At 37.9% G+C, this 16,306-nt stretch overlaps 1 protein-coding gene across 1 annotated transcript in view; it reads right to left on the reverse strand.

The window, feature by feature from the left end:
- The window catches only part of LOC146560997 (protocadherin-15-like), a 170,716-nt gene that overhangs the window by 79,510 nt on the left and 74,900 nt on the right, over nt 1-16,306 (reverse strand). The window contains exons 12-17 of the mRNA XM_085296662.1: nt 14,853-15,059; nt 12,781-12,915; nt 4,400-4,549; nt 2,292-2,485; nt 527-659; nt 233-312 (exon numbers count right to left, since the gene is read on the reverse strand). Coding sequence (XP_085152788.1) covers nt 233-312; nt 527-659; nt 2,292-2,485; nt 4,400-4,549; nt 12,781-12,915; nt 14,853-15,059 — 899 coding nt within the window. The remainder of the gene's footprint in view (nt 1-232; nt 313-526; nt 660-2,291; nt 2,486-4,399; nt 4,550-12,780; nt 12,916-14,852; nt 15,060-16,306) is intronic.

The raw sequence follows: 16,306 nt of genomic DNA on the forward strand, positions 1-16,306 counted from the left end.
ACTTCACTTTATCTTCCCATCCAAGTCATTTGCTGTGTCCATTGTTATTGTGAAAGCCGTCTTCAACGGTTGTCATACTATTTACAGTATGTATAGCCTTTGCACTCACAAAGCAATTAAAGCCTTCCATTAAGTTGCCATTTTTCTTGCAGATCACTGAGTAAATATATCCTCTAATATCAGCCTTATTGCTAAAAATCAAAAAGTCTGACACAATCCCATCTGGACTTACGTTTCAGTGAGGTTAAAGACCTTCTGGGAATCCCCGCTCAAAATGCGATACCTGATCGGATCGTTCTCTCTGTCTATGGCCTAGAGGGGAAAAAAGACAACAGGAGTCTGAAGGCCATATGCTGAAGGGTGCAAAACAGGACAGCTGAGCTAAAAGGATACTGCACTGGAGTGAAAACAAGCATAGTGCAGGATGTGAAATGTCAGTTAAAAAAAAAAAATCTGTTGTCTAAAGTACAACATATACTGACACAGCAAAAGTCACAACGATGCCTTGTGTGAATTTGTGACTCACCTGCAGATTGAGCAGAATAGCTCCTATCCTCATAGCTTCACTGACTTCTAGGCTGTATGTCAGGAGAGGAAAGCGTGGTGGACTCTGATTGTTGGGTGGCAAAACCTCGATGTTGACTGTTGTGATGGAGCTCCTGGCAGAAATACAGACACCAACTGACTTTCAGCATTAGTTTCTACTTGACCAACTGTTGAGCTGTAATGACCTCTTGCCCATAGGGCAGTCAAATAGGTTAAATAAACACTGTATTTACTTTTTCTAAATACTTTGATTTAATTCTTAAAATGGATTAAACTTTTTTTTAGTATACTCATTACTCATCAATGACAAAGCAAAACAAAACATTTTTTTTATTAATGTAATAAAATAAATACAATTTAATTTTATACTTGGTTGAAATACTTTTTTCCAAACTTGCTAGGAATTTCTCACATTATTATTGGCAAAACTGCTCAAACTCAACTAGGTTGGATCAGTTTTATTTTATTTTATTTTTTACTGTATTAGATTTAGATCCAGACTCTGGCTGCCTATACTGTGTTGACTTGATGGCCTTAGGGGATGAAATTGAGGCCCAATTATTCCTTGACCTGTGGTGGCTGTATCTAGGAAAACTGTTGGTGGTTCCAAACTTTTTCCATTTGATATTGACAGAGAATACCATGGCCCTGGGCAATTTCAATTTTTCATGTATCCTTCCTACATTTGTTCCTATACACAATCTTGTCTCAGGTTTACAGTCATATCTCTGTATTGGTTTTGTCTCTCACATCAGGTGTCAGACTATATATAGATATGTGAATGTCTTCTTTTAATTACAGCAAATACAGTCAATTCAAACTCAAGACATAGTCAATCATCAGTTAACAAATTAGCTAAAGAAAGAGTTGAAAGCAACTCAAACACAATGTAATGACACATCAAAGTTCACTTGTATTGAGCCTTTACTGCAGAAATGTAGAAAAGGAGTTTTGGTTGCACTGGTTTTTCTTTGTGGTTGACAATCTTATAATGAAAAGTGCATTAAGTCTCAAGATCAAGGCTCTAATGATTGCTTAAGTTCGTCCGCCTTCTTAGTTTTCATAGAAACAAAAGTGTAACTGATTTTAATTGTTTTTTTGTTTTTTTCCAACATGTCTTGTTGAACTGGTACTTAACTTTTACTTACTTTTACTAAGTAAAAGCCTAACTGTACTGAACATGAAGTCCTACGAGGAGTAATTTTGTCACCATGTTAACCAGTTGGTGAAATATCTCTATGACAACCTTTCTTTGACTTAATGAAATCAAAACAGAAACACATTACAGCCTCTTTCACAACATTGTGCAAATTGAGTGGCGCACTGAAACACTGAAATTCTTTCCCTTTGACAGCTCCAAGCACACATTTTAAAAAAAAGAAAAAAAAAGAAAAGGAAAAACTAAAAAGATAGTTTAACCACAATGAAGAAAAAGGATACATTCACTCAAAGTAGCTAGGCCAAATAATTATTTTTTCCATATTTCAGCCCCCAAAAAACTTTCTGGGTCATTTCAAGCAATGTTGTGAATTACAATGAGTTCATATTCAATTAGATAACACTGGCAAATCTATTCATCCAGATGGCTTCGGCTCTATGAAACTGCTTTTCATTCTGAAAGGAGAAACAAATCTGCCTTCTTTAAAAAAAACTAAGAAAAAGAAAAAAAAAAGGTACAGAACATTAATCACAATAGCAAAACTGCTTCCATCAATGTAGAACTCTTCAATGTTCAAATAAATCACCTTCTCTGGGTCTCTGGTGCATTGTCTGAGGCCCTGACAGTGAGTGTGTAAGATCGCCCGACAGTTAAAGTGACACCAGGTGCCACGGTGATGCGTCCAGTGCGATTACTGATGATGAAATCTCCTTGGGCGCCAGCCAGTATCTCATAGGTCACCAAACCATTCAGCCCTTCATCTGCATCCGATGCTGTCAGCTGAGAGAAATTAGGGAGATAAAAAAAAAAAGCTACACATTATACACACAGTGCCTTTACATTTTCCTCTTTTTCCCTTTGCTTTACACCTCCCAGAAATATGTTTACTAAACCAGTCAAGCAGAAACTATTTCTCAGTGGGTGGGGATTGTGGGTTAGGACCTGTTTAGCAAATAAGTTGCAGAGGTATTCCCAAATATAAATATTTGCTGGACAATATCATCTGCATTATGCTTATTTTATTTTATTTTATTAACCTTTATCTATACAAGTAGTCCCACTGAGGCTAAATGTCTCACAAGAGACACCCGTTTCAGATGTTAAATGTTAAAATTACAACAATAAAAGAGAAATTGTCTATTGTTTACAGTACAGCCATATCAAAAAACAGTGATGATTTCACAAAATGATTTGTATGTGTTAAAGTCTGTGAAATGACAAATGCATAGAAAAGGGTCTGCATTTAAGTGAAATCAAATCTAAAGGATTTTGGTTTGTTTAACTTAATGATGAGCAAAGTTGCAAACTACTTTCACTACATTCAGCCTTTCGTATAAAATATGGGGGGCTGTTGACAGACAGCTGACAAACATAGTTCTTTTGGCAAGTGTGATGGAAAAAATGATACGTAAATATATCATTTATTTCATGCTCCCATATCAAACAAATTAAGGAACCACCCTTTCCTTCAAGGAAAATTATTTAGGACATCCCGCTGCTTGTAAATACGAGCCCTCATAGTGTAGTTGGCTTCATATCTTTAGGGCCTTGAAACTTTAATCCAAGTTACCATGACCTCCTTTTCCATGCTCCTGTCGTTGGAGTAAGAGCTGTAGCATCAAATAAGCAGCAGAATCCTCAGGGGGCTTCAGCTCTCATAAATGGCTTATAAAAATCGGTTAAGCGGTCATACCAGGCACTCTGTGACCCCTGGCCTCATTTCAGGGAGGGTGAAACGGCTGTTTTTTAAAACCGATTAAACTTGACCTTTTCAATGTCTGACTTTTTTTTTTCTCTTTTGAGGAGAGGCCTTGCTGAGAGGACAGATCAGCTAAAAGATGAAAGAATCATGCTCCGACTATCAAATGAGACAATACAATGATAGAACTCTTACTCCTCTGTTGTAGCAAAATGAAGTTATGGTTCATGTTTTGAACAAGTCCTCTCCTATGGCATAAGTTTGAGCAAGCTGTAATTATGACCTCTAGTTAGCTTTTGAAGTTAAGCGACCTTCAGCGTCCTTTTAAATAAGCGCATGTAAATTATGAGCTGGTGTTGTCACCTTCACTGGAATCACAGTAATTTCCACAGGCTAACTAAATATTGCCTGAGCACTTTCTAACCAAGCTGTGTTTGTTCCTACCCAGAATGAAACAATGAATGAAAAATGTCCCTTTCAGTAATGCCTACACGAGTCTGCTCACCGTTTATCGTTTTCATGCACAGATGTTAGATTTGGTTAACTTAAGCATACACGCATAACAGAAAAGAGGGAAGTATATCATGACCTTTAAAACCACTACACTAATGAAATCAAAAACGAACAATGTTCCTAATCCATAAAGATAATCAAAATGGACTAAACAAACAAGGAGAAAATTGTGTTTTATAAGCAAAATACGTAAGCAGGGGGGTTAATTCACGGTCATCACGAGTGCCTTCCACTACGAATGAACCAAGCTTGTGCACTGAAGATATAGATAAAAGCATTGTCTGTGACTTGTCTGACAGGACTACAGATGAGATGAAGGGCACTATTCCAGCACAATGCACTGGATTGTTGTGGTTATTTGTTTTGAGCATGAAAGAACGTGCGTGAGAGGGATTCTGTGTGATGAGGAAAAAGATGGAGACGTAGCGCGGCGTGCTGGTGCAAGAGGAAAGAAGCAAAAGAATGATTGTTGGATTGATTACCTGTAGCACCGTCTCCCCCGGCTGCATGTTGGTGAAGACTTCAACACTGTAGGAGACCTCTCCAAATGTGGGGGTATTGTCATTGGCATCAATGACCAGGATGTTGACAGTTACTGGCCTGCTCTGCTGGACGCCATCTGACGCCACCATCTATAAACACAAGAAAGAGAAATACCTAATAAAGCGTACACAAGTGAAGTCCATTTTCCTCAGATAAATCATAGATAATTGATTATTTTATTCAACCTTAGGCTTTCACTATTTGATAAGCCTAAGTGACAAATAACGTTTTTACGACCTCAACACCAGTGCTTACAGTTTTCCTTTGTATACATTCATTTTTCTTTCCCTTGACATTAGAAAAGTGCTTAGAGAAGAAAAGGGAGTGCTCGTCTGAAGCTGCCTAAAGGACAGATTGCAAACTGAACAAACCACATGTTTATTTGTCCCTGGCAGCTCTGATCTCCAGTACTTGGCGAGGTAGAAAGAAAATGGACTGAGCAGAGCAACAAGTGCAGTGTAGGAGAGGGTAGATCTAAACAACAACTGTTGCAGCAGCAAGAAATACATGTTTTGACGCTTTGCACTAAGCGTCAAAATTGAAATGACAAATCCTGCTGGTTATACTGTATATCAGGAGATTGCTTTTAGTAGCAGCTAAACACTCACAGTGAAGGTGTTGAACAGAAACAAATGATAACATATAGAAACGTGCTTTTCCATCCTATCAAACTGTGTTTCTGTTCTTGAGCCAGAACTGAGATGCCAAGAAGTTTTAGGGAGACAAGAAGGAAAGCAGATTTGGATTTACTGAGACAATCCATACTTATACATACTTATATAAATGTGTAAGTACTGACTTATGTAAACCATGTCATGCCTGACTAATATGTTTACTATGAGAAGTGGATTAAACTGATTCCAACTGAGGGGACCCATTTCCGAATGCAGAGGCCAGTAAAATAGACAAAAAAAACCTTAATGGGTTGATTGAAAAAAAACCAAAAAAACCAAAAAAACCCAAATTTAAATATATAAAAATAAGAATCCAAAAAGAAGAATGAGGACTAAGGTATAAAAATGAAGGGCAAATAACAACAAGAAAGACATGAATATATATTCGGTGTTGATTGTAAATGAAACACAGATGGGTTCCCAATAAAACTCATTGGAAATCTAACCTTCAAAGCAAACAAAGCAAACAAAAAGAAATAGCTTAAAAATTAATCAAATCTATCACAAAAGCTAAACATGAATAGAGCTTGCTTATTGCAAGAGAAACGAACTAGATAAACACACATTCATATAATACTTTACAAAAATATGCACAAAAAGGTTTTTTTCCCTAAAATCTTGGATACTATCTATACCCTACATCTAGAGTACAGTTTAATATAAATTAGAGTAATAAATTTGTTAAATAAATTATCCCTGAGAAATACAAACACACACACATTAGTCAAAGAAGTGAATCAATATGTTTTTCAAGGTTAGGTAGAACGTTTTATAGATTCTGATAAACTCACATCCCCAAAAAAGTTTTAAAAGTGAAAAATGTAAAGCCTGTTGTGAGATCAGCCTGAGACATATCTACAAAGCTGAAAACCAAATACTCAAATACTACATAAATATTTAGCATTATCAATTTCAAACACGATAGAGGCAGACTCTATCAGATACTCTATGTTCAGATATTAAGGAGGAGGATCCTGATGGTAAGCAACAGTCCATTTGTTTCATCTTGGTTTCTCTTCCCAGGTCCCTGTTGGGGGCAGGGACTGGAACTGGATAATGAGAGGTCTGGAGTCATGTGTTCTTGGCTTGCACTATCCTCATTGCTGCTCAGAGACCGCACTGGTGGCACTCTCCTTGTCCACATAATTTTGATAGCTATTCGCCCACTTCTAAGAAGGCGGAAGATCTGAGAGGCACGGTAATGCTGGAAGAACACTGTGTTCCTGCCTGCGGTCTCTTAGGTGGTGCCAGGAGATACCAGCCATACGGTTCCTGTTGACTTGCTTCACAGAGCTTTGGCCTAATTTTTCAAACCCCCCCAAAATTAAGAATACCAATATCCCACTATGAACCTTTCACTAAAGTCCACAGGGATAGAAAACAGGGCTGTCCTGTGGTGCTCCTACTAGTCCATGACTACGTTTTCATCCCATGCCTTAGTCTGATCCAGAGGACTGGGTATAACCAACATTTCAAGGTATGTAGATGAATATCTACTGTATAGCTCTGTCAATAATTAAGCTTTATGGCATGTCAGAAAGTAAATCAAATTTTTTTCAAGAATATTTCCCTAAAGTAATGGTTTTTTTTAGTCTTATATAAGAGTGAGTTCCTTATTTGTGTTATCAGGCACAAAATTATGTTGTACTATGAGGGAAGACAGGAGCAAGGTTAATATAGCAAAATCTTTCTTCTGAACCTACAGTAAGAACAAAGCATTGAACAAAAGCAGTGTCTCGTGTGAGCTCTGGCTCATAATGTCTTTTGCACAACTAACATTAGGCAACAATTTGTCCACCACGGAGGACAATCCCAGGGTAGGTTGCTGTCAAAACAGCATTTATCTCACTGGTTGTGTGATGCAATCACACAGGCCTAGAGGCCACAGCCGTCCTTCATACTTCACATCTGCCTTATTCTCACCAACAACTCCTCAGACAAATGGGTGGTGCAAATATCTGCACAGTAGAATATTGGGCATCTTTGTGCATGGAGTTCTATCAGTGCACTACATCTGAGTCCTTCTGACTCCGTTTTAAGCATAATACACTGTGTTGACAAATCTGGCACCTTTCTGCATGTGTGAAGAGCTGTTCCTCTAATCTAATCTAATCATGGATTAGTCAGGTACATGGTGTGTAAAGTACTGCTGTCCTGCTGTAGCAGGTGTGTTGTCTAAATTTCATTCAGTTTTTTTTCCACATCACAGGCCTGACTTATCCAAATGACAGCTTATACAGGGGTTAGCTAAGATGAAACAAGACTTATTAAGAGGTCTAAACCCAGATTCTGCTGTGGCAGATCGCCAAACCAAGAAGGTGCTGGATGCATTTTTTGACCCCAGACAGCCAGAAGAAGGGACATTATGGTACCTCTTATTAGAAATTCAATTCAATTCAAAGACACATTCCTGCCATACTGAATGTCTGAACTCATTAACAATTTAACAATTACAACACCACATAGAACAATAGTAGACAAAACTCTTAGCACCCTGTCACCTAAACTAAAATGTGTGTAACATGCATACCGTCCAGGTGGCAATAACAACTCCTCACGCATTCAAAAGCCACAATCTAACATGTTAATGTAACAGCTCAGACATGTTGCCACGTGATAAACCTTTGGATCAACAAAGACTAGACAAAGAAAAGTTAAAAAGACTTTTCCTTGGAGCACAAACCTCGCTTTCATTCTAAAGACTGAATTAAATCTTACTTCAAGTAAAAAAAAAGTTGCCAACAAAAAAAAAAAAAGGGGTTGACTTTTAGTGATTTTCTTTCATGGACCTTCCTATCAGTGTTATACAGACACAGGTGGACACTTCTATTCACCCCCCTCCTCTATTTCAGTCTTCTTATTTTCCCACTGTTTGTGTTCCTTGGATATATTCATTGTACCTCGATCAGCTCTTAAATACAAACTTGTAATATTTACACATATATATTTAATTTTTTTAATCTATTTTTTATAAGGCACCCAGGCACAATAGTGACAACATCACAGTAGTGGTTAACAGTGTATCTGTATAGTTAATTTTATTTATATAGTGCCAAATCACAACAAAGGTCGCCTCAATGCACTTTAAACTTATAATAGTCTTAATTTCATGATATGAATACTTCATGTACTACTCTACTATATCAGTGAGCAGATAAAAAACAGCTTTTCAGGAGCTTAAGTGAATTATATCTTTGGACATTCAGTGTACTGAATAGTGTACTGAGAGGAGACTTGTATTAACTTCATTTGTGAAACATAGAGCTTTAATTAACTACGCCACTGAAATGCATGCTGGGTAATGCTAGCTAGCCAAGCAGATCTAATGCTACCCGAGTAAAGACTGATAGAGGATGGAGAAAAAAAGACACAAAGATGGTCCAGAATATTTTGCTGCCAAAAGATGAGCTGTGTTTTCTAACCACAGAATCATTTGTGCCACAAACTTTAGAAAAATAAGTCCAAATGGAGTTCGTTATAAAGTTGCACTACAAAGCTCTGCTGTGGAAACATTAACACCAGTGAACCATATACTAAGTCTACAGCAGAAAAACTGGCATTGAGCAAAACTGAAAAGCATAACAAGCAGCCTGTTACGTACTGATCTTACATTAAAGTTTGTATTTTATGTAGTCCTGACAGAAAAACAAATATAAGCCATTATAAATCTAAAATGAAATAACCACTTATGGAAATTATTACTATTAGTAATAATACTACAATTCATAAAGTGAACAAGAAAAAATATAAACAAAAGAAAACAAACCAAAAAAAACAAAAAACTAACAAACCCCAAAACCCAGCATGATACAAAGTTTTATTCATACCATCCAGCATCACATCATAATATCTAAATTTAGCTCTAACAAGCCACTAGCATCGAATGCTTCCCTGAACCTCATCTATGTGGTAGTCGACATGGCAAGTCATGGCTCAAGTAGCTAGAGCCTCGAAGACTGGTTGGGCTGTCGACTTACCCCGTGGGTGTAGTGAACATGCTTGCCTTCTACTGACTCACACAGCCCTAGACTTAACGTGTGCTGCAGGTGTAACGAGTAAAAAGACAAACTGTGGTGCACACACGCTGCCAGTAGCCAGTGGCACATCCTACCTTTTTAATATAGCAAAGCAGTAGAAAAGGTGTGTCCATTAGAGTTACAGCAGCATCACTGTATCACTGTGCTACAGAATTGATTTTATTTGATATAGTTTATTATTATATTATTTAGAGTTTGGACAATTCGTACAAGCTTAATGTCTTGTCATTTTTCTCGTAATTCTTTTTAGGTAGTCTAATTCTCCAGACTTCTTCAAGGATATCCTAAAGTTCTTCTTTGGTGCTGACTGCCTTTTGTTTTATTTTCAGTTTCAATAATGTCGAGGTCCAAGCTCTGGAGAGGCCAAGCCATGATTGACGATGTTCCACTGTGTGTTTTTCTATCCAGGTATTCTTTTACTGCATTGGCAATGTGTTTGGGATCATTGTCATGCTGAAAAATGAAGCTGTTGCCAGTCAGATGCTTTTGGTATTGCACGATGGATGAAAATCCAACAATACTTTTCTGCATTCATAATTCCATCAATTTTGAAAAACTCCCAATGCCACTGAATGAAATGCAGCTCACAACTGTGACAGAGTCTCCCCTGTCTTTTATAGATAGCTGCAGACACTCTCTGCTGACATTCTCCATATATTTTGACAACAATGAACAAAAAATTTGAAATTTGGATTTGTCACTCCATAAGACTAGTGGCCTCTGATTTTCAGTCAACTTTGTGTGTTCTCCTCTGTTTTCTGTCTTTAAGAATGCCTTCTTGACAGCCACCCTTCCACTAAGACCATTTCTGATGAGGCTTCGGCAAACAGTAGATGGACCAATTGAAGGGCCAGAAGTATCACTCAGGTCACGTGTCAGGTCTTTGCTGAATTTGTTCCTATTTTTCAAAGACATGACTTTGAGATACTACTCATCTGCTGTGGATAGTTTTTATGCCTGCCACTTCTCTTATCCTCCACTCGTCCAGTGCTCTTAAATTTTTAAGGGCACACTGCACACCATGCTGAGTTTCTGACTAATGGTCCTTCAGGAACTTGTTCATTCAAAAATGGTGTCACCTTTACTCTATTTCATAGATTCAAGAGAAGAAATGGGAACTTGAAGCGTTTTTGTGAGATGCTGCTAGTAACAAAGTGGTTAAACATGTAATTTAAAATACATTTTTATTAAGTTGTCTGTTATATGTAGATCTTTTTAAAAGAAAAGTATCTCTTTAAGTATTTTATTGTTGTTTTTAAATTACTGAGTGATTTATTGTCAAAATGGTCTAAAAATGGTCAGGTATAAGGACTTGGACTGAAAGAGACTGAAAAGCAGCCAATGTTAAAATAAAAACTTTCAAAAGACCCTCAGAAACCCTGGAGAACTACTGCTCAAGACCACTAAAAATACCAGCACCTGCCTGTGCAGTAGATGAACCTATGGTATAAATGTGATAATCCTAGGAGATTTTCAGAAACCCTGACCTCTGACCTTGAGGTGGAGATCAATGGGACTCAAACTTGTCTGAGATTTCAGTGGCAGCACCTATGGTATGAGTTTGAAAATTCCAGGTGATTTCTTGAGTTATCCCATCATAAGATTTTCAGAAAACTTGGCCACTGTCCTTGAGGTCAGAGATCACTGAGATTTGAATTACCGCATTAACAAACTTGGGTGTCTACGCCTGCTGGCCAGCCTTTGATGGCTGAGGGATAAAAAGCACAAGAAAGTCTGGCTCCTTAGAAGCAAAACATAATGAAAAGATTGGTGGTTCAAGACATTTGCACGGTACTGAATATTGTAATAACAGTACAACATAGCGCCCCGATAATCAGTGACATACATTATAATGTAATAAAAAAACATTAATTAAAAAATCAAACAGAAAATGAATAAATGAAGCTCACTAAAAAATATATCTCTAGAATTTATTCAAAACCTTTATAGCATTTAATATGCAACTTGTCTGTTCAAGTGAAGCGACATGAAGAGGATGTTACCAAAAGATAGCAGAACAACTGCTTCTAATGATCCGAGAAGGGAATTTCTCTCTTTTACATGTGATACTGAATAAAGACCTTTCTACAAAGCTGTGCCAAACATGGCTATCTAAAAAACGCAACACAATCAACCCACAACTGACAGCTTCTCAGCTTCTCTGTAAAGTGTTGTCAGAATGGATCTTGAGCTCAAAAGCATTCTTAGCACTTACCAGCTTTTAAGCTTCTCATATATCCAAACCAGAGAGAAACCAAAGAGGATAAATAAAGCTGAGCACACACAGCACAAAAGGGTCAACAACGCACACACATAATAAATAAAACATTCCTTCATATACCGCTGGTGCTGATGTCCAAAGCACTTTCACCAACTCAACCAAATCCAGCACTACACCAAAATCAACGGCACACAAAAGCATCCGAGTTCAAACTTCTGCGGTCCCCGGGGAAACATTTCCAGCAAGCTTGCTGTAGTATCACTGCTGGTTTGCTAATACCCCTGGATAAACAAGTTGCTACCTCTCTAAGCCAAAACACTTAAAATTGGTGAACCAGACTGCTAATGTGAAATTAATAACAATGAAAACATCAGATAAAACATAGCTGTGGAGCTCAGTGAGACTGAACCATTTCATATGATATACAAATTACAGGGTTCCAATAAATTTGAATGACTTGTATTGTGAGTCAAAGTCAAAAAGAAGAAAAGAAGAAACAAGAAAGCCAACATGGACAGTGCAAACAATATTTTGATTATGATCTGAGAGCCAGAAGTATTTTGTCTTGTTTTTACAGATTTAGGAAGTGGTGTGCAAGAAGGCCAAGAAAGACAAGAAAATAATTCAAACGCAAGTAACTTAAGGAGCTTATTCGTATACCATATACCTGACTACATTCAAGAGTAATAGAGAAATCTATAGCAAATAAAGAAGAACAAAGGTAATAGAGAAATAGCAAGAAGAGTACAGTTCTAGTACAATTCAACTTTTGGTGAAATACTAATAGTTAATGGGCAGATCATTACTTAATAACAGGATAATTCTACATGTATAGTTAATAACACTAAGCACACAAAAGATTAAAGATAATATACGAATGAATCATCAGTTTAACATTTCATGGCTATTTTCAAGTTTCAGAGTACAACTCTCTGTTAGAGTTTTCTGTATTTGCAGGATGTTTTTCTTGCTTCATGGATGATGTTAACCAATAAGCTACTTGATTTTGTTTCTGATTTATCTGGGATTTGCCACCCCTACAATGTTTCTCACATTACAGTTTCTGTGTATAGTATTAAAATCTATGCATTGTTACATAACATTAAAATAAACATGCACCACAAATCTTACTGAGCATACAAAACCGATATGCCTCTGGTCCACTGTTGGATGGAAATGTATAAGTGGACAAACTGCCTCACTTCACTGCTATGGGTCCACTAATAAAGGTCATATTGCTCTGGAAGTGTCAGGTCAGCTTTGTATCTCCAAGTGCCTCTTGGTACATGGCTAATCTTGAACTTCTATTTAAATACACAAAATGGAAGATGTGGGTCACAGTACTCGAGTGCAGTTGTGCAGATAGCTACACTGAGTTGTGGGCCTACCGTGAAAGTATAGACCATCTGCGTCTCCCGGTCCACAGGTTTGAGGAGCCTCAGGTAGCGGATTATCCCAGTTGGGGTCAGGCTGAAGATCATGGTGTAGTCATCCAGGGTAATCGTCACCATGGGGTCTTTTGTCTTCCGAAAGAAAGATATACAAAAAAAGAAACATGTTGCCATGGTGACATGACTGTTTCATAATTTATTTTTCGAAGGCCGCAGCTGTGGAGCTGAGAAACCTATCAAATGGTACATTTTGATCTGCCAAAGAGTTGGAAAAAGTAATCTGTTGGCAGGTCACCCATCTTTCTAGAGAAAATAGAGAAGAAGGCAATGAGCCCTAAACCAATGTCTTTTTAACATTAATGAAACACTCAAAGAACCCCACATCTTTATGAATGTGACTGTATCATGAAAGCAATAGAAAGGCGTCTTTACTAATTACTACACCTGTTCCTTTAGGGGGAAAAATTAAGCAGGCAGGATATGGGGTTTTCAGCTTTTGGTTTAAGGTTTCCAGATGAAAACAAAAAGCTTGAGAAACATTTTGAAAAAGAGTCATTTTGATAACGATCACTGCTGTGTTAATACAACTGTGGTCCACTGCTGCAAGTCGGCTTCGATTCACATCCATCAATGAGTCCTCTTAAGAGAGTTTGGTAAACATCGGGACTGGGTGGCTTATTGATTTTGTTATCTCTGTTTCCACTTTGATGTGTTAATCTTCTGCAAAGACTTGCTATGTATTGAAAGATGAACTAAAGGTAGTAATCATTTGTTTTAGCTGCGTGTCACTGTGCGAGTCTAACAGTGCAGTGAGTGAGTTAGAGTTCTCCACTGAGGTGGATGCACACATGCACGCACACTTTGTAAGCTGTCAAAGAAATGGTTAACACCCCACACGGAAGAATCAATTTGTAAAGTTTTGATTTTAGAAATGCAGAAACAGCAATCTGCACATTACAAAAGACACTCCAATCAAAGCAAAACACTCCAAACACACACTCCAATTCCAGTACAAAAGTCAGTACACAGCTTGATTGATGTACAACACACCAATCATTACAGGAGACCCGATTACCATTTAATTGATCATTTGTGCAATTCTGCAGTAAAAAGAGGAGGAATTCTGCAGGAAATAGAGTTTTTTTTTTCCAAATACAAAGCAGGATTATGAAGTTGGTAATTAGACGCTGAGAATGTCTCCAGCAGTGATCAGTGCTCTGAATGTATTCTTACTTTTCACACCATGATGCATGCATTAAAAGTAGGTATGTCCCAAATCAGTTTTGGTAAAAGGGAAACAGCAGTACTGATCTGTATCGGCTACATGAAGTGAAGTTTAAATGAATGAGATTCGCATTGACATTGTGCCAGATCAGGTAAAGCGAGTGGGCAAAATAAATACAACTAAAAGGAATGCATTTAACCTTTTGTTTGAAGTGGAAATCAAGCAAGGAAATGTCTCGTTCCAAAGACTTATACATGTATTTTTAAATCTTTGGCCATCATATCACATTAGAAAGAAACCAGCTGAAGCCATGTTGCAAGTTTAAAGCAAAACTATTAAGCCAAATCTCTGAATTCAATTTCCTTTACTAATAACAGAGGCCCAGCACAGGCCCACTTTAAGTTATTAAGTGTACACACTGCAGCTGCATAATGCAGGAAAACATGAATATTGGATTAAACTCAGCATCAAAAGCTAGTCAATCTTTAAAATGATTTGCATCAAAGATTAGAGCACAAAACTGGATCAGGACATCCCTTTATAACATTGTGTGGGTTTGAGTGCGTGTGTGAGTTTGTGCGTGCCACAGCATTTAAAATCAGCCCTTTTACCTACAGGTGTAACACCGGGAGCCAGCTGTAACAACAAAACAAATATAGCGGGACAATGACTCATGCACATGTTATTTTCTGTGAGTACGCGATACAAGCACATGAATAAATGTGGCTCTGTCCTCAATATTTAATCAATGCACTACAAGTACTTTGTGCTTGCATGGATGGGCATCTTTAAAGAGTAAGCGACAGCAAGCTTAGGCTGATAAAGCCTCTCTTTCTCTCTGTACCTCCTCAATGTCATTATCCAAAGCGACGATTCCCAGGGGGGCGGTAAGGTTGGCACTGGCTGAGATAGTCGTACCAACTGGGGAGGACTCACTCACATAGCCCTGATAGGTAGCAAACTGGAAATACGGTGCCTGGTTGTTCTGATCCAAGATTTCAACGATGACTTTAGCATATGCTGGGAGGGGATGACCATTATCCTGTTCAGCCTTGGGAGAGGGAAAAGAAAGAACAAGGGTGAAAGTCACTCTGTGGAAAATACCATATCAACAAGACTACTCTGCTGGAAAGTTATGCTGTTCCAACTCTCATGCAGGCACAGAAATAGAAAGGCATAATTTCTCTGAGTGTCATTTCAATTTTAAAAAAGCTATATTGACTAAATTTAATCAGGGGTCCATTTAGGATTAGAACTTAGTAATTACCGGGGCATTTAACAGAAATACCATCCTTTGTAGGAGAGGGACTGCAATTAGTGGCACTCCTTTGCTGTCAAATCAGTGACCAGTGATAGAAGGAGGCTCTTGGGAATATTACGAGCTGATTCAATGCCAAAATTAACCACTTCACTATTAAAAAGGCTCACACCAAATCTGTCTGCATTGCTGAAGGTGAAAAATCCCTGTTTTTCTGTAAAGGTTCTCTGTCTTCTGAATCAACCACAGAGCAGTCTGATATAATAAAATCCCCATGTACAGCTCATCTATTCAGCATGTCAATATCCTCAACCAAAAACAGACATGCAGCACTCAGCTATGGAACAGAGCTTAGAGAAATGTTCTGTTACAAGACCACTGAAAGAGTGAAAATTACATTGCTCAATCAGGTATCAGTCCATTTGTGAAAAAAAAACAAGTTTCTTGAAAAATCTAGCTCCCATTACATAAAATCAATATGTCCTCTTAAGCTATTAAAATGTTTACAAACTAAATCTGGAAAGATAAATCCAGAGCTGTAAAATCTCCAAGAAATGCACAAGTGAAACATGAACCTGCATCCAAAATCAGTTTGCATTTGTGCCATGTACAGAGAAACACACAGCAAACTAGAGGAATCCATAACAATCACAACAATGTAAACAATCCTTCCACTTCATTTTGCTGCACGGCTGGTGGGTGACATGGCCACTTTAGTAACATAGTACATTTCCATAAATCAGTATGTTGTCTCAGCCATTCAAACTGCACAAAACCTAATGAAGCTGAACTTACACTAGAGTCGAATCTGACACTGCCATGTCCCAGTAAGAGGAAACTTAATGAATGCGGTCTGGTCAGGCTGTCACTACAATCTTTCGCCTCCTAAGTACATATGTCACTTTTGCCACCCACACTGGGATGCTTCAGAAACATTAAGGCTTTGAAAATACAGAAGGAGTGGGGGACTAAGGGAACATCAGTTCAGGCCATGACCTGGAACTAATTCAGCACATTAGCTCAATTTCACTGGGCTTGTG

The sequence above is a fragment of the Mchenga conophoros genome, linkage group LG13, assembly GCF_057382185.1.
Source record: "Mchenga conophoros isolate Kocher_MC1m ecotype Shallow Benthic linkage group LG13, M_conophoros_male_GT1.1, whole genome shotgun sequence".
NCBI classification, from domain to species: domain Eukaryota; kingdom Metazoa; phylum Chordata; class Actinopteri; order Cichliformes; family Cichlidae; genus Mchenga; species Mchenga conophoros.